This window comes from Schistocerca cancellata, chromosome 5 (genome assembly GCF_023864275.1).
Source record: "Schistocerca cancellata isolate TAMUIC-IGC-003103 chromosome 5, iqSchCanc2.1, whole genome shotgun sequence".
Taxonomy (NCBI): Eukaryota; Metazoa; Arthropoda; class Insecta; order Orthoptera; family Acrididae; genus Schistocerca; species Schistocerca cancellata.
This window is the reverse complement of record NC_064630.1, coordinates 840,468,593-840,490,768: the sequence shown is the minus strand read 5'-3', so window position 1 is coordinate 840,490,768 and position 22,176 is coordinate 840,468,593. Positions and strand designations below refer to the sequence as shown.

The window sequence follows — 22,176 nt, the reverse complement described above, 5'->3', positions numbered from 1 at the left end:
GCATTGAGGAATTAAAGCATCGGTCGGCAAGACTGAACGCGTATCCACTCGATTGATGAGGCGAATCATATCTCTGGCGGCATCCCAAACACTGCAAAAATGTCCACACACGAAACGGTGTTCAAGAGTATCTTCCGCATCACACAGTTCGCAAGCTCCAGACGAGATGAGGTTGATAGAATGGAGCTTCGCATTCGTTGGGAAGGTACGATGCACAACCTTGTACCACACGGCGTGCACAGAGGGAGGAAGAACACGGCTGGCAAGATTTTTCCATACCGTGACCCAATTATACCACGGTAGCCGATACTCCCACTTACAACGCACAGGTGATCCACGGAAAGCAGAAACGACGTCGCAGACTCGAAGGCTGGGAACGTCACATAGCGCGAGGTAGCTGTTGTCCATATAGTAACGACGCACATAATTAAGAAAATAGGGAATGTGCGAGACATTCACCGGCGCCTCCACTGATAGAGGACGATACATACTAAAGACCGCCGCAGTGGTTCCGTTCGGGGCCCTCTCCATAACAACGGTGGTCCGTTTCCAAAGGAGAGCAGAGCACTTCGCGCGAAGATCTACTAAACCCAAACCACCATCTGTCGGGCTGAGAGTACAGGTGTCATACGAGACTTTAAAAATGTCACCTCGCCATAAAAACCAATACACCGCCTGCTTGAGGGCACGTTCCAACTGCCGAGGCAGTGGAAGGACCTGCGCGAGGTACCACACCCTGGCCAGAATGTTAGTATTGATCAAGGCCACCTTGTCACGAAGCGCCAACGTGCGAGCCGCATAGATCTTGGCAACGGCGCGCACCTTATGCAGCGTGGACCGCCAATTGAGCGCTTCCATCCGTTGTGGATGAGAAGAAAACAGCACGCCCAGGACTTTGTGCTGTTCGCGGACACAGAACCAGCTCCGCTGTATGGACCGTGCGCGGGGTGTAAGAGGCAAACAAACAGTCTTAGCTGGGTTGACAACGGCACCTGTGGCTTTTTCAAAGCGTTGCAGTGCGCCATATAAAGTGTCAACGTCATCAGAATGGCCAAGAAAAACACCAAGATCGTCGGCGTATGCCTTGCAAATGAGTCGGTGCGTCCCTATCTGAATGCCGCGGCAGTCGCGGCCGATAATTCGCAGCAACGGATCTAAAGCTACAGAAAAAAGGGCCATTGAAAGGGGACACCCCTGCCGCACCGAGCGCCCAACACGGAAAGCTGGCGTCAAGTGGCCATTGACACTAACACGTGACGTCGCATTCTGTAAAAGATGCTTTACCACAGTCGTAAACTTAAAACCGAAGCCCATCCGCACAAGAACCTGGCGGAGGTACACATGGCTAATGCGATCGAAAGCATTTTTGAAATCAATTAAGAAGATGGCAGCTGTCGGCAGTCTCGCACTTTTAACAAAACCGATACAGTCGCGATAGGCGAGGACGGCATCAAAAATGTTTCGACCCTGCACCGCACATGATTGACTATCACTGAGGACCGACGGTAAAACAACTTTAAGGCGTTGAGCCACGCATCGCGTTACAATCTTAAAATCGGCGTTCAGTAAAGTGATCGGCCGAACAGCGTCAATGCAGGGCGTCGCAGTCGATTTGGGAACCAATTTCACTACCCCCTCCTCAAACGCAGCAGGGATAACAGCACCATCCCGTATTTCATTTAAAAGAGCCACAAAAACATCACGAAAAAGATCATAAAATTTCAGATAAAATTCAGCAGGAATGCCGTCGGGACCAGGCGATTTACTTTTAGGGCTTCGTCGGATAGCATCGTACAGGTCGTCAGGTACATAAGCAGCATTTAAAAGCGTCCTATCCGTACGAGTTAAAACATGAGGTATGACGTGTAAAAAATCCCGCAACGCATTACAATCAACATCCAGCGCACGGAAAAGGGAACTAAAATGAGTAAAAACATCCCGCTCAATGTCGGACTGGACAGTAGTCCGTCTACCGTCGCACTGTTTCCAGGTACCGATGTGCAGACGGGCGCGCCGCCTGCGTTCCCTATGCAGATGATAAAGCGACAATGGTTCGCCATCCACAACCCCCGCAGGCTGGCTGCGGACGACGACACCGCCACTAACAGCACGCAAATCAGCGAGAAGCTTACGCTGGAACTGCTTAAAAGCGGGCAGCAAGGCAGGCTGTGACGTCACGCGCAGCGCGAGGTCTTGTAAACACGCCTGATGGAAGCGGGCGGTAGCGCGACGCCACCGAGCCGCCTCGCGGCTAAAATCCATTAAAAACCGCCTGATCACCGGCTTGGCCTCCCCGACCCACCACTCCAGCACACTACAGTCACCTCGCTTGGACCCGAGCAATTTCTGCCACAGATTGGTAAAACACGTCACAAAATGGTCGTCGTTCAATAATGCACAATTAAATTTCCACAAATTCTTTCGCCTGGGAACACAAAATCTAGGCAATAAAAGCTGACAAAGGTAACCGGAATGATCAGAAAACAGCACGGGAAACATTTCCGTGCGGCAAATACGGGCAGAAAGCGGGGCAGAAACGTAAATTCTGTCCAGGCGGCTGTGCCCCGTGGGATAAAAATGAGTAAAATGCGTAACATCAGGGTTTAAAACACGCCACGTATCAACGAGCTGAAAACTGCGAACCAAGTCGCCGAGCTCGCGACAAATGTTAGGACGAGGCACCTGATCAACAACATCTAAAACGCAATTAAAATCGCCGCCTACAACTAAAGCATCCACATTCCGGTGTAACAGCGCACACAATTCCTGCCCATAAAAAACAGCCCTCGCCGGCTTATCGTTCCCAGACGGAGCATAGACGTTAACAAATACAACGCCCAGTATAGTGCAACTAACGGCACGACCATTAGGTAAAATAGCAACATTTGAAATAGCGAGGTCAGAACGTACTAAAATGGCAGTTCCTGTACTGTGATCCGGTAAAACATTGTCAATAACAGTAAAGTCACTAAAATCGTGTAAAAAGACAAGGGCATCACGCGTCACCTCTTGTAAAAACACAACATGGCAGTGGTGATCACGTAAAAAGTTCTTAAAAGCCAGTATCTTACACGGGTGACTCAATTTGTTAAGATTAATGGTGACAACATTCCACTGGCTAAAATCGTAAGTCATAGACTCACACAATTAAAAGACACACACAAAAGTAAAACACACATAAAACACGGGAGGTGCAGGTGCGCGACAGGGGAGGGGGCACACAGGACACACACTACGTCTCCCCACCCTCCACAACATCCTTCGCCCACTCCGAAGGCTCGAAGGGGGAGAGGGGCGGCAGGGTGGCAGTAGCCGTCACGCCAGAAGCGACCGACACAGAATCCTTAACGGACATCTCCACGTCGGAAGAAGGCACCGACACGCGGTCGTGAATAGAAGGACCAGCGCGACGACGGTGTACATCCTCTGCCTTCCGTTTAGTCGACAGAGATGCCGCAGTCACAGCCGAAACCGTGTCTGGCGCTAAAACAGGCACATCTACAGAGGCGGGTTGACTTAACACAGTCCGTAGATGGCGAACAGCAACGTCACGTTGCTGCGCTGCAACACTCAGATCAGCTGACTGTGCGTGGCGAGAGGAGGCACGCTGCTGCTGTTGTTGTTGTTTGCGCGGCGGCTGACGCCCGGAGCCGGCAGCCTGAGGCGGCCGTAGCTCCACGTCGAGGTCGCGCCGCCCGGCGCGGCGTTGCGACGCCCAAGAAGAGGCGGGGGGGCGCCCTACTGGGGACGGACTACGGTCACCTCGCGCTAAACCTCTGTCGTAGGAAGGGGAGCTACTGGCACTGCGGAAGCGTTGCCTACTGGAACTGCGAGAACGAGCTTCATCCCGCTGCGGTTTTGGTTCCACAAAAACATCGCTCGATTCCGCAACAGGAAGAGGCTCAGAAACGTCAGAAAGTGCAACGACGGGTGCAGGTACAGAAGGAGAGGGCTCCGCCTGCGACACAGTGGGGGCAACAGAGTCCGAATTAGGGCGCGAAACAACATCGGTTACCGACTGCGGCACGGAGTCAGAGACTGTCTCCGACACAACAGCACCCACAACCGGTTGAACAACAGCAGGCACGTTTTCCGAAACCGTGGACAAAGAGTCCTGGCCGGTAGTCGCAACAGCAGAGACACTATGATCAGCAGACACATCCATCGCTTCCGCGGCGGCAGCAAGATTAACATCTGCCGCACGCCGCGCGGGCGCGGGGGGGGCGGAACCCAAGACCGTTGCGGCGACGGAAGCAAAACTAACTCCTTGCAAATCGGCCTCAAGCGGTAGCTGAACAGGCCGTTTTCGCTTCGGACAATCCTGCCTATAATGGCCAACACCATTACAAAAGGAGCAAGTTTGTGGCTGGCCACTGTACGTGACAAACGCACGGTGACCGTTTACCAAAATAAAAGACGGAATATGCTGCCTAACCACCATCTTAACACTGCGCACACCGTTCTCGACTTGAAATATATACGCAGACGACCATTTCTCCTTCACGACAGATAAAACAGTGCCATATGGCCGCAAGTGACGAGAAATAGTGTCATTACGTATTTCAAACGGAAGGTTAAATATCCGTATATGTCGAAGACCAAAACCAGCGTGAGACACAGTGACATTACTAATATTTCCGTTAAGGTGTCGAAATTTGCGAACACCGTCATTAACAGAAACTACAGCATCACACAGATCGGAAGATTTGAGTTTTAAGAACACAGAATTTAAGAAAGTATCGAACTGAATACCGAGTACGTCATTAGTAGACAACAACAAATCCTCAATTAACCAACGATGGATCTCAAAAGCCGAGGGTTTCTCGACGGAACGTTCGAATTCACACTGAACATTGTTCTGTCGCTCTTCACTATCATCGTAAAGAATATCCATTACTTACAGTTCAGTAGAAAGAAAGCCACGTGGCAAAGTAAGCAGACGACACGCGAGGCGCCGCCGGCCAAGTCGCACAAGGAAAACACTGCTCGCTCGGCACCGAGGTGTTGCCAGGCGGGCAGCCAGCCAAGTACTAGCCGGGCCCGATGATGCTTAACTTCGGTGATCGGACGAGAACCGGTGTATTCATCATGGTATGGCCGTTGGCGCTCATCTAATGTAGGAGCACGGCAGAATTCGCGTTCGGCTTTTCTCCCAACACACAAAATGTTAGTTTTCGGCCGCATTTGACGAAAGCGCTTCCTTCCGCAACCGCCAGTTCCTCGAGGACGGCGCGGGGAGGCGCGCCCGGCGTCCCAGCAGAGTGACGGCCGAATTGGCGGGCGCACCGCCGCGTGTGTGAGACGCACTGCTGCTCGTTGCACCCCCTGTCATTCGCTGGGCGCGTGCAGCCTTCGACACTAGCGGAGGACGCATCTTGTCCCTGGTGTTCAGCGGAGGGCGTGTGCGGGGTGTGGCAGTGTCGTGCTGGAGGGCCCACTGGTAGCGATGTGGGTTTCCTCGCCTCGCCTCGCCTCGCCTCGCCTCGCCTCACACCAGGTGTCTGCGTAAGTTTGCAGTGCATTCGCACCATTCCTATCCCTGTCCCTGTCCCCGTCCCGACTTGTCCCGACTTTGCTCGACTGCCGCTCGCTGCCGCTCGGGTCGTGGTCCATATGACAGCGCAAGCACGACAAACGTCTGCGGGACGAGACGAGACGAGACGAGACGACTAAGGAATAAATTCGTGGTTACAAATCAAATTTGGAACTCAACACACCTACACAACAATAGGCGGTGACGTATTTCAGAAATCACCTGCCGATTCGTACTGTTTTGTCGTTTTCAAAGTCTTCTTGGCAAACTTGGTTAGCACATTCTCCCTCAAACTGAGTTAATTACTGCATTTTCGTTCCATTACAGTAGTTTAAAAGGCTTAAGGAAGCATCTTTGTCACAACAGAAAGGTAGTTTGAAAATTGGGCTGGCGACATAAAAAAAAAAAAAACAGTAAGGGAGCCAACAGCACCCGGGTTTCCCAGGCGGTCACCCATCCAAGTACTAGCCGGGCCCGATGATGCTTAACTTCGGTGATCGGACGAGAACCGGTGTATTCATCATGGTATGGCCGTTGGCGCTCATCTAATGTAGGAGCACGGCAGAATTCGCGTTCGGCTTTTCTCCCAACACACAAAATGTTAGTTTTCGGCCGCATTTGACGAAAGCGCTTCCTTCCGCAACCGCCAGTTCCTCGAGGACGGCGCGGGGAGGCGCGCCCGGCGTCCCAGCAGAGTGACGGCCGAATTGGCGGGCGCACCGCCGCGTGTGTGAGACGCACTGCTGCTCGTTGCACCCCCTGTCATTCGCTGGGCGCGTGCAGCCTTCGACACTAGCGGAGGACGCATCTTGTCCCTGGTGTTCAGCGGAGGGCCTGTGCGGGGTGTGGCAGTGTCGTGCTGGAGGGCCCACTGGTAGCGATGTGGGTTTCCTCGCCTCGCCTCGCCTCGCCTCGCCTCGCCTCACACCAGGTGTCTGCGTAATTTTGCAGTGCATTCGCACCATTCCTATCCCTGTCCCTGTCCCCGTCCCGACTTGTCCCGACTTTGCTCGACTGCCGCTCGCTGCCGCTCTGGTCGTAGTCCATATGACAGCGCAAGCACGACAAACGTCTGCGGGACGAGACGAGACGAGACGAGACGACTAAGGAATAAATTCGTGGTTACAAATCAAATTTGGAACTCAACACACCTACACAACAATAGGCGGTGACGTATTTCAGAAATCACCTGCCCATTCGTACTGTTTTGTCGTTTGCAAAGTCTTCTTTTCAAACTTGGTTAGCACATTCTCCCTCAAACTGAGTTAATTACTGCATTTTCGTTCCATTACAGTAGTTTAAAAGGCTTAAGGAAGCATCTTTGTCACAACAGAAAGGTAGTTTGAAAATTGGGCTGGCACATAACAAAAAAAAACAGTAAGGGAGCCAACAGCACCCGGGTTTCCCAGGCGGTCACCCATCCAAGTACTAGCCGGGCCCGATGATGCTTAACTTCGGTGATCGGACGAGAACCGGTGTATTCATCATGGTATGGCCGTTGGCGCTCATCTAATGTAGGAGCACGGCAGAATTCGCGTTCGGCTTTTCTCCCAACACACAAAATGTTAGTTTTCGGCCGCATTTGACGAAAGCGCTTCCTTCCGCAACCGCCAGTTCCTCGAGGACGGCGCGGGGAGGCGCGCCCGGCGTCCCAGCAGAGTGACGGCCGAATTGGCGGGCGCACCGCCGCGTGTGTGAGACGCACTGCTGCTCGTTGCACCCCCTGTCATTCGCTGGGCGCGTGCAGCCTTCGACACTAGCGGAGGACGCATCTTGTCCCTGGTGTTCAGCGGAGGGCCTGTGCGGGGTGTGGCAGTGTCGTGCTGGAGGGCCCACTGGTAGCGATGTGGGTTTCCTCGCCTCGCCTCGCCTCGCCTCGCCTCGCCTCACACCAGGTGTCTGCGTAAGTTTGCAGTGCATTCGCACCATTCCTATCCCTGTCCCTGTCCCCGTCCCGACTTGTCCCGACTTTGCTCGACTGCCGCTTGCTGCCGCTCGGGTCGTAGTCCATATGACAGCGCAAGCACGACAAACGTCTGCGGGACGAGACGAGACGAGACGAGACGACTAAGGAATAAATTCGTGGTTACAAATCAAATTTGGAACTCAACACACCTACACAACAATAGGCGGTGACGTATTTCAGAAATCACCTGCCCATTCGTACTGTTTTGTCGTTTTCAAAGTCTTCTTGGCAAACTTGGTTAGCACATTCTCCCTCAAACTGAGTTAATTACTGCATTTTCGTACCATTACAGTAGTTTAAAAGGCTTAAGGAAGCATCTTTGTCACAACAGAAAGGTAGTTTGAAAATTGGGCTGGCGACATAACAAAAAAAAAAAAAACAGTAAGGGAGCCAACAGCACCCGGGTTTCCCAGGCGGTCACCCATCCAAGTACTAGCCGGGCCCGATGATGCTTAACTTCGGTGATCGGACGAGAACCGGTGTATTCATCATGGTATGGCCGTTGGCGCTCATCTAATGTAGGAGCACGGCAGAATTCGCGTTCGGCTTTTCTCCCAACACACAAAATGTTAGTTTTCGGCCGCATTTGACGAAAGCGCTTCCTTCCGCAACCGCCAGTTCCTCGAGGACGGCGCGGGGAGGCGCGCCCGGCGTCCCAGCAGAGTGACGGCCGAATTGGCGGGCGCACCGCCGCGTGTGTGAGACGCACTGCTGCTCGTTGCACCCCCTGTCATTCGCTGGGCGCGTGCAGCCTTCGACACTAGCGGAGGACGCATCTTGTCCCTGGTGTTCAGCGGAGGGCCTGTGCGGGGTGTGGCAGTGTCGTGCTGGAGGGCCCACTGGTAGCGATGTGGGTTTCCTCGCCTCGCCTCGCCTCGCCTCGCCTCGCCTCACACCAGGTGTCTGCGTAAGTTTGCAGTGCATTCGCACCATTCCTATCCCTGTCCCTGTCCCCGTCCCGACTTGTCCCGACTTTGCTCGACTGCCGCTCGCTGCCGCTCGGGTCGTGGTCCATATGACAGCGCAAGCACGACAAACGTCTGCGGGACGAGACGAGACGAGACGAGACGACTAAGGAATAAATTCGTGGTTACAAATCAAATTTGGAACTCAACACACCTACACAACAATAGGCGGTGACGTATTTCAGAAATCACCTGCCGATTCGTACTGTTTTGTCGTTTTCAAAGTCTTCTTGGCAAACTTGGTTAGCACATTCTCCCTCAAACTGAGTTAATTACTGCATTTTCGTTCCATTACAGTAGTTTAAAAGGCTTAAGGAAGCATCTTTGTCACAACAGAAAGGTAGTTTGAAAATTGGGCTGGCGACATAAAAAAAAAAAAAACAGTAAGGGAGCCAACAGCACCCGGGTTTCCCAGGCGGTCACCCATCCAAGTACTAGCCGGGCCCGATGATGCTTAACTTCGGTGATCGGACGAGAACCGGTGTATTCATCATGGTATGGCCGTTGGCGCTCATCTAATGTAGGAGCACGGCAGAATTCGCGTTCGGCTTTTCTCCCAACACACAAAATGTTAGTTTTCGGCCGCATTTGACGAAAGCGCTTCCTTCCGCAACCGCCAGTTCCTCGAGGACGGCGCGGGGAGGCGCGCCCGGCGTCCCAGCAGAGTGACGGCCGAATTGGCGGGCGCACCGCCGCGTGTGTGAGACGCACTGCTGCTCGTTGCACCCCCTGTCATTCGCTGGGCGCGTGCAGCCTTCGACACTAGCGGAGGACGCATCTTGTCCCTGGTGTTCAGCGGAGGGCCTGTGCGGGGTGTGGCAGTGTCGTGCTGGAGGGCCCACTGGTAGCGATGTGGGTTTCCTCGCCTCGCCTCGCCTCGCCTCGCCTCGCCTCACACCAGGTGTCTGCGTAATTTTGCAGTGCATTCGCACCATTCCTATCCCTGTCCCTGTCCCCGTCCCGACTTGTCCCGACTTTGCTCGACTGCCGCTCGCTGCCGCTCTGGTCGTAGTCCATATGACAGCGCAAGCACGACAAACGTCTGCGGGACGAGACGAGACGAGACGAGACGACTAAGGAATAAATTCGTGGTTACAAATCAAATTTGGAACTCAACACACCTACACAACAATAGGCGGTGACGTATTTCAGAAATCACCTGCCCATTCGTACTGTTTTGTCGTTTGCAAAGTCTTCTTTTCAAACTTGGTTAGCACATTCTCCCTCAAACTGAGTTAATTACTGCATTTTCGTTCCATTACAGTAGTTTAAAAGGCTTAAGGAAGCATCTTTGTCACAACAGAAAGGTAGTTTGAAAATTGGGCTGGCACATAACAAAAAAAAACAGTAAGGGAGCCAACAGCACCCGGGTTTCCCAGGCGGTCACCCATCCAAGTACTAGCCGGGCCCGATGATGCTTAACTTCGGTGATCGGACGAGAACCGGTGTATTCATCATGGTATGGCCGTTGGCGCTCATCTAATGTAGGAGCACGGCAGAATTCGCGTTCGGCTTTTCTCCCAACACACAAAATGTTAGTTTTCGGCCGCATTTGACGAAAGCGCTTCCTTCCGCAACCGCCAGTTCCTCGAGGACGGCGCGGGGAGGCGCGCCCGGCGTCCCAGCAGAGTGACGGCCGAATTGGCGGGCGCACCGCCGCGTGTGTGAGACGCACTGCTGCTCGTTGCACCCCCTGTCATTCGCTGGGCGCGTGCAGCCTTCGACACTAGCGGAGGACGCATCTTGTCCCTGGTGTTCAGCGGAGGGCCTGTGCGGGGTGTGGCAGTGTCGTGCTGGAGGGCCCACTGGTAGCGATGTGGGTTTCCTCGCCTCGCCTCGCCTCGCCTCGCCTCGCCTCACACCAGGTGTCTGCGTAAGTTTGCAGTGCATTCGCACCATTCCTATCCCTGTCCCTGTCCCCGTCCCGACTTGTCCCGACTTTGCTCGACTGCCGCTTGCTGCCGCTCGGGTCGTAGTCCATATGACAGCGCAAGCACGACAAACGTCTGCGGGACGAGACGAGACGAGACGAGACGACTAAGGAATAAATTCGTGGTTACAAATCAAATTTGGAACTCAACACACCTACACAACAATAGGCGGTGACGTATTTCAGAAATCACCTGCCCATTCGTACTGTTTTGTCGTTTTCAAAGTCTTCTTGGCAAACTTGGTTAGCACATTCTCCCTCAAACTGAGTTAATTACTGCATTTTCGTACCATTACAGTAGTTTAAAAGGCTTAAGGAAGCATCTTTGTCACAACAGAAAGGTAGTTTGAAAATTGGGCTGGCGACATAACAAAAAAAAAAAAACAGTAAGGGAGCCAACAGCACCCGGGTTTCCCAGGCGGTCACCCATCCAAGTACTAGCCGGGCCCGATGATGCTTAACTTCGGTGATCGGACGAGAACCGGTGTATTCATCATGGTATGGCCGTTGGCGCTCATCTAATGTAGGAGCACGGCAGAATTCGCGTTCGGCTTTTCTCCCAACACACAAAATGTTAGTTTTCGGCCGCATTTGACGAAAGCGCTTCCTTCCGCAACCGCCAGTTCCTCGAGGACGGCGCGGGGAGGCGCGCCCGGCGTCCCAGCAGAGTGACGGCCGAATTGGCGGGCGCACCGCCGCGTGTGTGAGACGCACTGCTGCTCGTTGCACCCTCTGTCATTCGCTGGGCGCGTGCAGCCTTCGACACTAGCGGAGGACGCATCTTGTCCCTGGTGTTCAGCGGAGGGCCTGTGCGGGGTGTGGCAGTGTCGTGCTGGGGGGGCCCACTGGTAGCGATGTGGGCTTCCTCGCCTCGCCACGCCTCGCCTCGCCTCGCCTCACACCAGGTGTCTGCGTAGTTTGCAGTGCATTCGCACCATTCCTATCCCTGTCCCTGTCCCCGTCCCGACTTGTCCCGACTTTGCTCGACTGCCGCTCGCTGCCGCTCGGGTCGTGGTCCATATGACAGCGCAAGCACGACAAACGTCTGCGGGACGAGACGAGACGAGACGAGACGACTAAGGAATAAATTCGTGGTTACAAATCAAATTTGGAACTCAACACACCTACACAACAATAGGCGGTGACGTATTTCAGAAATCACCTGCCCATTCGTACTGTTTTGTCGTTTTCAAAGTCTTCTTGGCAAACTTGGTTAGCACATTCTCCCTCAAACTGAGTTAATTACTGCATTTTCGTTCCATTACAGTAGTTTAAAAGGCTTAAGGAAGCATCTTTGTCACAACAGAAAGGTAGTTTGAAAATTGGGCTGGCGACATAACAAAAAAAAAACAGTAAGGGAGCCAACAGCACCCGGGTTTCCCAGGCGGTCACCCATCCAAGTACTAGCCGGGCCCGATGATGCTTAACTTCGGTGATCGGACGAGAACCGGTGTATTCATCATGGTATGGCCGTTGGCGCTCATCTAATGTAGGAGCACGGCAGAATTCGCGTTCGGCTTTTCTCCCAACACACAAAATGTTAGTTTTCGGCCGCATTTGACGAAAGCGCTTCCTTCCGCAACCGCCAGTTCCTCGAGGACGGCGCGGGGAGGCGCGCCCGGCGTCCCAGCAGAGTGACGGCCGAATTGGCGGGCGCACCGCCGCGTGTGTGAGACGCACTGCTGCTCGTTGCACCCCCTGTCATTCGCTGGGCGCGTGCAGCCTTCGACACTAGCGGAGGACGCATCTTGTCCCTGGTGTTCAGCGGAGGGCCTGTGCGGGGTGTGGCAGTGTCGTGCTGGGGGGCCCACTGGTAGCGATGTGGGCTTCCTTGCCTCGCCACGCCTCGCCTCGCCTCGCCTCACACCAGGTGTCTGCGTAGTTTGCAGTGCATTCGCACCATTCCTATCCCTGTCCCTGTCCCCGTCCCGACTTGTCCCGACTTTGCTCGACTGCCGCTCGCTGCCGCTCGGGTCGTGGTCCATATGACAGCGCAAGCACGACAAACGTCTGCGGGACGAGACGAGACGAGACGAGACGACTAAGGAATAAATTCGTGGTTACAAATCAAATTTGGAACTCAACACACCTACACAACAATAGGCGGTGACGTATTTCAGAAATCACCTGCCCATTCGTACTGTTTTGTCGTTTTCAAAGTCTTCTTGGCAAACTTGGTTAGCACATTCTCTTTCAAACTGAGTTAATTACTGCATTTTCGTTCCATTACAGTAGTTTAAAAGGCTTAAGGAAGCATCTTTGTCACAACAGAAAGGTAGTTTGAAAATTGGGCTGGCGACATAACAAAAAAAAACAGTAAGGGAGCCAACAGCACCCGGGTTTCCCAGGCGGTCACCCATCCAAGTACAAGCCGGGCCCGATGATGCTTAACTTCGGTGATCGGACGAGAACCGGTGTATTCATCATGGTATGGCCGTTGGCGCTCATCTAATGTAGGAGCACGGCAGAATTCGCGTTCGGCTTTTCTCCCAACACACAAAATGTTAGTTTTCGGCCGCATTTGACGAAAGCGCTTCCTTCCGCAACCGCCAGTTCCTCGAGGACGGCGCGGGGAGGCGCGCCCGGCGTCCCAGCAGAGTGACGGCCGAATTGGCGGGCGCACCGCCGCGTGTGTGAGACGCACTGCTGCTCGTTGCACCCCCTGTCATTCGCTGGGCGCGTGCAGCCTTCGACACTAGCGGAGGACGCATCTTGTCCCTGGTGTTCAGCGGAGGGCCTGTGCGGGGTGTGGCAGTGTCGTGCTGGAGGGCCCACTGGTAGCGATGTGGGTTTCCTCGCCTCGCCTCGCCTCGCCTCGCCTCGCCTCACACCAGGTGTCTGCGTAAGTTTGCAGTGCATTCGCACCATTCCTATCCCTGTCCCTGTCCCCGTCCCGACTTGTCCCGACTTTGCTCGACTGCCGCTCGCTGCCGCTCGGGTCGTAGTCCATATGACAGCGCAAGCACGACAAACGTCTGCGGGACGAGACGAGACGAGACGAGACGACTAAGGAATAAATTCGTGGTTACAAATCAAATTTGGAACTCAACACACCTACACAACAATAGGCGGTGACGTATTTCAGAAATCACCTGCCGATTCGTACTGTTTTGTCGTTTTCAAAGTCTTTTTGGCAAACTTGGTTAGCACATTCTCCCTCAAACTGAGTTAATTACTGCATTTTCGTACCATTACAGTAGTTTAAAAGGCTTAAGGAAGCATCTTTGTCACAACAGAAAGGTAGTTTGAAATTTGGGATGGCGACATAACAAAAAAAAGAAAAAACAGGAAGGGAGCCAACAGCACCCGGGTTTCCCAGGCGGTCACCCATCCAAGTACTAGCCGGGCCCGATGATGCTTAACTTCGGTGATCGGACGAGAACCGGTGTATTCATCATGGTATGGCCGTTGGCGCTCATCTAATGTAGGAGCACGGCAGAATTCGCGTTCGGCTTTTCTCCCAACACACAAAATGTTAGTTTTCGGCCGCATTTGACGAAAGCGCTTCCTTCCGCAACCGCCAGTTCCTCGAGGACGGCGCGGGGAGGCGCGCCCGGCGTCCCAGCAGAGTGACGGCCGAATTGGCGGGCGCACCGCCGCGTGTGTGAGACGCACTGCTGCTCGTTGCACCCCCTGTCATTCGCTGGGCGCGTGCAGCCTTCGACACTAGCGGAGGACGCATCTTGTCCCTGGTGTTCAGCGGAGGGCCTGTGCGGGGTGTGGCAGTGTCGTGCTGGAGGGCCCACTGGTAGCGATGTGGGTTTCCTCGCCTCGCCTCGCCTCGCCTCGCCTCGCCTCACACCAGGTGTCTGCGTAAGTTTGCAGTGCATTCGCACCATTCCTATCCCTGTCCCTGTCCCCGTCCCGACTTGTCCCGACTTTGCTCGACTGCCGCTCGCTGCCGCTCGGGTCGTGGTCCATATGACAGCGCAAGCACGACAAACGTCTGCGGGACGAGACGAGACGAGACGAGACGACTAAGGAATAAATTCGTGGTTACAAATCAAATTTGGAACTCAACACACCTACACAACAATAGGCGGTGACGTATTTCAGAAATCACCTGCCCATTCGTACTGTTTTGTCGTTTTCAAAGTCTTCTTGGCAAACTTGGTTAGCACATTCTCCCTCAAACTGAGTTAATTACTGCATTTTCGTTCCATTACAGTAGTTTAAAAGGCTTAAGGAAGCATCTTTGTCACAACAGAAAGGTAGTTTGAAAATTGGACTGGCGACATAACAAAAAAAAACAGGAAGGGAGCCAACAGCACCCGGGTTTCCCAGGCGGTCACCCATCCAAGTACTAGCCGGGCCCGATGATGCTTAACTTCGGTGATCGGACGAGAACCGGTGTATTCATCATGGTATGGCCGTTGGCGCTCATCTAATGTAGGAGCACGGCAGAATTCGCGTTCGGCTTTTCTCCCAACACACAAAATGTTAGTTTTCGGCCGCATTTGACGAAAGCGCTTCCTTCCGCAACCGCCAGTTCCTCGAGGACGGCGCGGGGAGGCGCGCCCGGCGTCCCAGCAGAGTGACGGCCGAATTGGCGGGCGCACCGCCGCGTGTGTGAGACGCACTGCTGCTCGTTGCACCCCCTGTCATTCGCTGGGCGCGTGCAGCCTTCGACACTAGCGGAGGACGCATCTTGTCCCTGGTGTTCAGCGGAGGGCCTGTGCGGGGTGTGGCAGTGTCGTGCTGGAGGGCCCACTGGTAGCGATGTGGGCTTCCTCGCCTCGCCACGCCTCGCCACGCCTCGCCTCACACCAGGTGTCTGCGTAGTTTGCAGTGCATTCGCACCATTCCTATCCCTGTCCCTGTCCCCGTCCCGACTTGTCCCGACTTTGCTCGACTGCCGCTCGCTGCCGCTCGGGTCGTAGTCCATATGACAGCGCAAGCACGACAAACGTCTGCGGGACGAGACGAGACGAGACGAGACGACTAAGGAATAAATTCGTGGTTACAAATCAAATTTGGAACTCAACACACCTACACAACAATAGGCGGTGACGTATTTCAGAAATCACCTGCCCATTCGTACTGTTTTGTCGTTTTCAAAGTCTTCTTGGCAAACTTGGTTAGCACATTCTCCCTCAAACTGAGTTAATTACTGCATTTTCGTTCCATTACAGTAGTTTAAAAGGCTTAAGGAAGCATCTTTGTCACAACAGAAAGGTAGTTTGAAAATTGGGCTGGCGACATAAAAAAAAAAAAACAGTAAGGGAGCCAACAGCACCCGGGTTTCCCAGGCGGTCACCCATCCAAGTACTAGCCGGGCCCGATGATGCTTAACTTCGGTGATCGGACGAGAACCGGTGTATTCATCATGGTATGGCCGTTGGCGCTCATCTAATGTAGGAGCACGGCAGACTTCGCGTTCGGCTTTTCTCCCAACACACAAAATGTTAGTTTTCGGCCGCATTTGACGAAAGCGCTTCCTTCCGCAACCGCCAGTTCCTCGAGGACGGCGCGGGGAGGCGCGCCCGGCGTCCCAGCAGAGTGACGGCCGAATTGGCGGGCGCACCGCCGCGTGTGTGAGACGCACTGCTGCTCGTTGCACCCCCTGTCATTCGCTGGGCGCGTGCAGCCTTCGACACTAGCGGAGGACGCATCTTGTCCCTGGTGTTCAGCGGAGGGCCTGTGCGGGGTGTGGCAGTGTCGTGCTGGGGGGCCCACTGGTAGCGATGTGGGCTTCCTTGCCTCGCCACGCCTCGCCTCGCCTCGCCTCACACCAGGTGTCTGCGTAGTTTGCAGTGCATTCGCACCATTCCTATCCCTGTCCCTGTCCCCGTCCCGACTTGTCCCGACTTTGCTCGACTGCCGCTCGCTGCCGCTCGGGTCGTGGTCCATATGACAGCGCAAGCACGACAAACGTCTGCGGGACGAGACGAGACGAGACGAGACGACTAAGGAATAAATTCGTGGTTACAAATCAAATTTGGAACTCAACACACCTACACAACAATAGGCGGTGACGTATTTCAGAAATCACCTGCCCATTCGTACTGTTTTGTCGTTTTCAAAGTCTTCTTGGCAAACTTGGTTAGCACATTCTCTTTCAAACTGAGTTAATTACTGCATTTTCGTTCCATTACAGTAGTTTAAAAGGCTTAAGGAAGCATCTTTGTCACAACAGAAAGGTAGTTTGAAAATTGGGCTGGCGACATAACAAAAAAAAACAGTAAGGGAGCCAACAGCACCCGGGTTTCCCAGGCGGTCACCCATCCAAGTACAAGCCGGGCCCGATGATGCTTAACTTCGGTGATCGGACGAGAACCGGTGTATTCATCATGGTATGGCCGTTGGCGCTCATCTAATGTAGGAGCACGGCAGAATTCGCGTTCGGCTTTTCTCCCAACACACAAAATGTTAGTTTTCGGCCGCATTTGACGAAAGCGCTTCCTTCCGCAACCGCCAGTTCCTCGAGGACGGCGCGGGGAGGCGCGCCCGGCGTCCCAGCAGAGTGACGGCCGAATTGGCGGGCGCACCGCCGCGTGTGTGAGACGCACTGCTGCTCGTTGCACCCCCTGTCATTCGCTGGGCGCGTGCAGCCTTCGACACTAGCGGAGGACGCATCTTGTCCCTGGTGTTCAGCGGAGGGCCTGTGCGGGGTGTGGCAGTGTCGTGCTGGAGGGCCCACTGGTAGCGATGTGGGTTTCCTCGCCTCGCCTCGCCTCGCCTCGCCTCGCCTCACACCAGGTGTCTGCGTAAGTTTGCAGTGCATTCGCACCATTCCTATCCCTGTCCCTGTCCCCGTCCCGACTTGTCCCGACTTTGCTCGACTGCCGCTCGCTGCCGCTCGGGTCGTAGTCCATATGACAGCGCAAGCACGACAAACGTCTGCGGGACGAGACGAGACGAGACGAGACGACTAAGGAATAAATTCGTGGTTACAAATCAAATTTGGAACTCAACACACCTACACAACAATAGGCGGTGACGTATTTCAGAAATCACCTGCCGATTCGTACTGTTTTGTCGTTTTCAAAGTCTTTTTGGCAAACTTGGTTAGCACATTCTCCCTCAAACTGAGTTAATTACTGCATTTTCGTACCATTACAGTAGTTTAAAAGGCTTAAGGAAGCATCTTTGTCACAACAGAAAGGTAGTTTGAAATTTGGGATGGCGACATAACAAAAAAAAGAAAAAACAGGAAGGGAGCCAACAGCACCCGGGTTTCCCAGGCGGTCACCCATCCAAGTACTAGCCGGGCCCGATGATGCTTAACTTCGGTGATCGGACGAGAACCGGTGTATTCATCATGGTATGGCCGTTGGCGCTCATCTAATGTAGGAGCACGGCAGAATTCGCGTTCGGCTTTTCTCCCAACACACAAAATGTTAGTTTTCGGCCGCATTTGACGAAAGCGCTTCCTTCCGCAACCGCCAGTTCCTCGAGGACGGCGCGGGGAGGCGCGCCCGGCGTCCCAGCAGAGTGACGGCCGAATTGGCGGGCGCACCGCCGCGTGTGTGAGACGCACTGCTGCTCGTTGCACCCCCTGTCATTCGCTGGGCGCGTGCAGCCTTCGACACTAGCGGAGGACGCATCTTGTCCCTGGTGTTCAGCGGAGGGCCTGTGCGGGGTGTGGCAGTGTCGTGCTGGAGGGCCCACTGGTAGCGATGTGGGTTTCCTCGCCTCGCCTCGCCTCGCCTCGCCTCGCCTCACACCAGGTGTCTGCGTAAGTTTGCAGTGCATTCGCACCATTCCTATCCCTGTCCCTGTCCCCGTCCCGACTTGTCCCGACTTTGCTCGACTGCCGCTCGCTGCCGCTCGGGTCGTGGTCCATATGACAGCGCAAGCACGACAAACGTCTGCGGGACGAGACGAGACGAGACGAGACGACTAAGGAATAAATTCGTGGTTACAAATCAAATTTGGAACTCAACACACCTACACAACAATAGGCGGTGACGTATTTCAGAAATCACCTGCCCATTCGTACTGTTTTGTCGTTTTCAAAGTCTTCTTGGCAAACTTGGTTAGCACATTCTCCCTCAAACTGAGTTAATTACTGCATTTTCGTTCCATTACAGTAGTTTAAAAGGCTTAAGGAAGCATCTTTGTCACAACAGAAAGGTAGTTTGAAAATTGGACTGGCGACATAACAAAAAAAAACAGGAAGGGAGCCAACAGCACCCGGGTTTCCCAGGCGGTCACCCATCCAAGTACTAGCCGGGCCCGATGATGCTTAACTTCGGTGATCGGACGAGAACCGGTGTATTCATCATGGTATGGCCGTTGGCGCTCATCTAATGTAGGAGCACGGCAGAATTCGCGTTCGGCTTTTCTCCCAACACACAAAATGTTAGTTTTCGGCCGCATTTGACGAAAGCGCTTCCTTCCGCAACCGCCAGTTCCTCGAGGACGGCGCGGGGAGGCGCGCCCGGCGTCCCAGCAGAGTGACGGCCGAATTGGCGGGCGCACCGCCGCGTGTGTGAGACGCACTGCTGCTCGTTGCACCCCCTGTCATTCGCTGGGCGCGTGCAGCCTTCGACACTAGCGGAGGACGCATCTTGTCCCTGGTGTTCAGCGGAGGGCCTGTGCGGGGTGTGGCAGTGTCGTGCTGGAGGGCCCACTGGTAGCGATGTGGGCTTCCTCGCCTCGCCACGCCTCGCCACGCCTCGCCTCACACCAGGTGTCTGCGTAGTTTGCAGTGCATTCGCACCATTCCTATCCCTGTCCCTGTCCCCGTCCCGACTTGTCCCGACTTTGCTCGACTGCCGCTCGCTGCCGCTCGGGTCGTAGTCCATATGACAGCGCAAGCACGACAAACGTCTGCGGGACGAGACGAGACGAGACGAGACGACTAAGGAATAAATTCGTGGTTACAAATCAAATTTGGAACTCAACACACCTACACAACAATAGGCGGTGACGTATTTCAGAAATCACCTGCCCATTCGTACTGTTTTGTCGTTTTCAAAGTCTTCTTGGCAAACTTGGTTAGCACATTCTCCCTCAAACTGAGTTAATTACTGCATTTTCGTTCCATTACAGTAGTTTAAAAGGCTTAAGGAAGCATCTTTGTCACAACAGAAAGGTAGTTTGAAAATTGGGCTGGCGACATAAAAAAAAAAAAACAGTAAGGGAGCCAACAGCACCCGGGTTTCCCAGGCGGTCACCCATCCAAGTACTAGCCGGGCCCGATGATGCTTAACTTCGGTGATCGGACGAGAACCGGTGTATTCATCATGGTATGGCCGTTGGCGCTCATCTAATGTAGGAGCACGGCAGACTTCGCGTTCGGCTTTTCTCCCAACACACAAAATGTTAGTTTTCGGCCGCATTTGACGAAAGCGCTTCCTTCCGCAACCGCCAGTTCCTCGAGGACGGCGCGGGGAGGCGCGCCCGGCGTCCCAGCAGAGTGACGGCCGAATTGGCGGGCGCACCGCCGCGTGTGTGAGACGCACTGCTGCTCGTTGCACCCCCTGTCATTCGCTGGGCGCGTGCAGCCTTCGACACTAGCGGAGGACGCATCTTGTCCCTGGTGTTCAGCGGAGGGCCTGTGCGGGGTGTGGCAGTGTCGTGCTGGGGGGCCCACTGGTAGCGATGTGGGCTTCCTTGCCTCGCCACGCCTCGCCTCGCCTCGCCTCACACCAGGTGTCTGCGTAGTTTGCAGTGCATTCGCACCATTCCTATCCCTGTCCCTGTCCCCGTCCCGACTTGTCCCGACTTTGCTCGACTGCCGCTCGCTGCCGCTCGGGTCGTGGTCCATATGACAGCGCAAGCACGACAAACGTCTGCGGGACGAGACGAGACGAGACGAGACGACTAAGGAATAAATTCGTGGTTACAAATCAAATTTGGAACTCAACACACCTACACAACAATAGGCGGTGACGTATTTCAGAAATCACCTGCCCATTCGTACTGTTTTGTCGTTTTCAAAGTCTTCTTGGCAAACTTGGTTAGCACATTCTCTTTCAAACTGAGTTAATTACTGCATTTTCGTTCCATTACAGTAGTTTAAAAGGCTTAAGGAAGCATCTTTGTCACAACAGAAAGGTAGTTTGAAAATTGGGCTGGCGACATAACAAAAAAAAACAGTAAGGGAGCCAACAGCACCCGGGTTTCCCAGGCGGTCACCCATCCAAGTACAAGCCGGGCCCGATGATGCTTAACTTCGGTGATCGGACGAGAACCGGTGTATTCATCATGGTATGGCCGTTGGCGCTCATCTAATGTAGGAGCACGGCAGAATTCGCGTTCGGCTTTTCTCCCAACACACAAAATGTTAGTTTTCGGCCGCATTTGACGAAAGCGCTTCCTTCCGCAACCGCCAGTTCCTCGAGGACGGCGCGGGGAGGCGCGCCCGGCGTCCCAGCAGAGTGACGGCCGAATTGGCGGGCGCACCGCCGCGTGTGTGAGACGCACTGCTGCTCGTTGCACCCCCTGTCATTCGCTGGGCGCGTGCAGCCTTCGACACTAGCGGAGGACGCATCTTGTCCCTGGTGTTCAGCGGAGGGCCTGTGCGGGGTGTGGCAGTGTCGTGCTGGAGGGCCCACTGGTAGCGATGTGGGTTTCCTCGCCTCGCCTCGCCTCGCCTCGCCTCGCCTCACACCAGGTGTCTGCGTAAGTTTGCAGTGCATTCGCACCATTCCTATCCCTGTCCCTGTCCCCGTCCCGACTTGTCCCGACTTTGCTCGACTGCCGCTCGCTGCCGCTCGGGTCGTAGTCCATATGACAGCGCAAGCACGACAAACGTCTGCGGGACGAGACGAGACGAGACGAGACGACTAAGGAATAAATTCGTGGTTACAAATCAAATTTGGAACTCAACACACCTACACAACAATAGGCGGTGACGTATTTCAGAAATCACCTGCCGATTCGTACTGTTTTGTCGTTTTCAAAGTCTTTTTGGCAAACTTGGTTAGCACATTCTCCCTCAAACTGAGTTAATTACTGCATTTTCGTACCATTACAGTAGTTTAAAAGGCTTAAGGAAGCATCTTTGTCACAACAGAAAGGTAGTTTGAAATTTGGGATGGCGACATAACAAAAAAAAGAAAAAACAGGAAGGGAGCCAACAGCACCCGGGTTTCCCAGGCGGTCACCCATCCAAGTACTAGCCGGGCCCGATGATGCTTAACTTCGGTGATCGGACGAGAACCGGTGTATTCATCATGGTATGGCCGTTGGCGCTCATCTAATGTAGGAGCACGGCAGAATTCGCGTTCGGCTTTTCTCCCAACACACAAAATGTTAGTTTTCGGCCGCATTTGACGAAAGCGCTTCCTTCCGCAACCGCCAGTTCCTCGAGGACGGCGCGGGGAGGCGCGCCCGGCGTCCCAGCAGAGTGACGGCCGAATTGGCGGGCGCACCGCCGCGTGTGTGAGACGCACTGCTGCTCGTTGCACCCCCTGTCATTCGCTGGGCGCGTGCAGCCTTCGACACTAGCGGAGGACGCATCTTGTCCCTGGTGTTCAGCGGAGGGCCTGTGCGGGGTGTGGCAGTGTCGTGCTGGAGGGCCCACTGGTAGCGATGTGGGTTTCCTCGCCTCGCCTCGCCTCGCCTCGCCTCGCCTCACACCAGGTGTCTGCGTAAGTTTGCAGTGCATTCGCACCATTCCTATCCCTGTCCCTGTCCCCGTCCCGACTTGTCCCGACTTTGCTCGACTGCCGCTCGCTGCCGCTCGGGTCGTGGTCCATATGACAGCGCAAGCACGACAAACGTCTGCGGGACGAGACGAGACGAGACGAGACGACTAAGGAATAAATTCGTGGTTACAAATCAAATTTGGAACTCAACACACCTACACAACAATAGGCGGTGACGTATT

General features: G+C 54.3%; 1 protein-coding gene, 17 non-coding genes and 1 pseudogene across 18 annotated transcripts; all 19 read right to left on the bottom strand.

Annotated features, from left to right (window-relative positions):
- Nucleotides 1-3,232: 3,232 nt before the first annotated feature.
- On the bottom strand, nucleotides 3,233-4,165 carry LOC126188833 (uncharacterized). The gene has a single exon (XM_049930447.1). The coding sequence runs from the start codon at nucleotides 4,163-4,165 to the stop codon at nucleotides 3,233-3,235; it is 933 nt and encodes a 310-aa protein (XP_049786404.1).
- Nucleotides 4,166-4,987: 822 nt separating this feature from the next.
- Nucleotides 4,988-5,105, bottom strand: LOC126189860 (5S ribosomal RNA; annotated as a pseudogene).
- An 848-nt stretch (nucleotides 5,106-5,953) lies between these two features.
- LOC126189095 (5S ribosomal RNA) lies at nucleotides 5,954-6,072 on the bottom strand. Its single transcript, XR_007537908.1, has one exon. It is a non-coding gene; the product is annotated as a 5S ribosomal RNA (ribosomal RNA).
- Nucleotides 6,073-6,917: 845 nt separating this feature from the next.
- Nucleotides 6,918-7,036, bottom strand: LOC126189083 (5S ribosomal RNA). The gene has a single exon (XR_007537907.1). It is a non-coding gene; the product is annotated as a 5S ribosomal RNA (ribosomal RNA).
- Nucleotides 7,037-7,887: 851 nt separating this feature from the next.
- LOC126189071 (5S ribosomal RNA) lies at nucleotides 7,888-8,006 on the bottom strand. Its single transcript, XR_007537906.1, has one exon. It is a non-coding gene; the product is annotated as a 5S ribosomal RNA (ribosomal RNA).
- Nucleotides 8,007-8,854: 848 nt separating this feature from the next.
- Nucleotides 8,855-8,973, bottom strand: LOC126189060 (5S ribosomal RNA). The gene has a single exon (XR_007537905.1). It is a non-coding gene; the product is annotated as a 5S ribosomal RNA (ribosomal RNA).
- Nucleotides 8,974-9,818: 845 nt separating this feature from the next.
- On the bottom strand, nucleotides 9,819-9,937 carry LOC126189961 (5S ribosomal RNA). The gene has a single exon (XR_007538260.1). It is a non-coding gene; the product is annotated as a 5S ribosomal RNA (ribosomal RNA).
- An 850-nt stretch (nucleotides 9,938-10,787) lies between these two features.
- LOC126189949 (5S ribosomal RNA) lies at nucleotides 10,788-10,906 on the bottom strand. The gene has a single exon (XR_007538259.1). It is a non-coding gene; the product is annotated as a 5S ribosomal RNA (ribosomal RNA).
- Nucleotides 10,907-11,753: 847 nt separating this feature from the next.
- LOC126189937 (5S ribosomal RNA) lies at nucleotides 11,754-11,872 on the bottom strand. Its single transcript, XR_007538257.1, has one exon. It is a non-coding gene; the product is annotated as a 5S ribosomal RNA (ribosomal RNA).
- Nucleotides 11,873-12,717: 845 nt separating this feature from the next.
- On the bottom strand, nucleotides 12,718-12,836 carry LOC126189528 (5S ribosomal RNA). Its single transcript, XR_007538031.1, has one exon. It is a non-coding gene; the product is annotated as a 5S ribosomal RNA (ribosomal RNA).
- Nucleotides 12,837-13,688: 852 nt separating this feature from the next.
- LOC126189926 (5S ribosomal RNA) lies at nucleotides 13,689-13,807 on the bottom strand. The gene has a single exon (XR_007538255.1). It is a non-coding gene; the product is annotated as a 5S ribosomal RNA (ribosomal RNA).
- An 846-nt stretch (nucleotides 13,808-14,653) lies between these two features.
- On the bottom strand, nucleotides 14,654-14,772 carry LOC126189914 (5S ribosomal RNA). The gene has a single exon (XR_007538253.1). It is a non-coding gene; the product is annotated as a 5S ribosomal RNA (ribosomal RNA).
- Nucleotides 14,773-15,618: 846 nt separating this feature from the next.
- On the bottom strand, nucleotides 15,619-15,737 carry LOC126189900 (5S ribosomal RNA). Its single transcript, XR_007538251.1, has one exon. It is a non-coding gene; the product is annotated as a 5S ribosomal RNA (ribosomal RNA).
- An 845-nt stretch (nucleotides 15,738-16,582) lies between these two features.
- Nucleotides 16,583-16,701, bottom strand: LOC126189527 (5S ribosomal RNA). The gene has a single exon (XR_007538030.1). It is a non-coding gene; the product is annotated as a 5S ribosomal RNA (ribosomal RNA).
- Nucleotides 16,702-17,553: 852 nt separating this feature from the next.
- LOC126189889 (5S ribosomal RNA) lies at nucleotides 17,554-17,672 on the bottom strand. Its single transcript, XR_007538250.1, has one exon. It is a non-coding gene; the product is annotated as a 5S ribosomal RNA (ribosomal RNA).
- An 846-nt stretch (nucleotides 17,673-18,518) lies between these two features.
- LOC126189878 (5S ribosomal RNA) lies at nucleotides 18,519-18,637 on the bottom strand. The gene has a single exon (XR_007538249.1). It is a non-coding gene; the product is annotated as a 5S ribosomal RNA (ribosomal RNA).
- An 846-nt stretch (nucleotides 18,638-19,483) lies between these two features.
- Nucleotides 19,484-19,602, bottom strand: LOC126189866 (5S ribosomal RNA). Its single transcript, XR_007538248.1, has one exon. It is a non-coding gene; the product is annotated as a 5S ribosomal RNA (ribosomal RNA).
- An 845-nt stretch (nucleotides 19,603-20,447) lies between these two features.
- LOC126189526 (5S ribosomal RNA) lies at nucleotides 20,448-20,566 on the bottom strand. Its single transcript, XR_007538029.1, has one exon. It is a non-coding gene; the product is annotated as a 5S ribosomal RNA (ribosomal RNA).
- Nucleotides 20,567-21,418: 852 nt separating this feature from the next.
- Nucleotides 21,419-21,537, bottom strand: LOC126189854 (5S ribosomal RNA). The gene has a single exon (XR_007538247.1). It is a non-coding gene; the product is annotated as a 5S ribosomal RNA (ribosomal RNA).
- Between the last annotated feature and the right edge of the window lie 639 nt (nucleotides 21,538-22,176).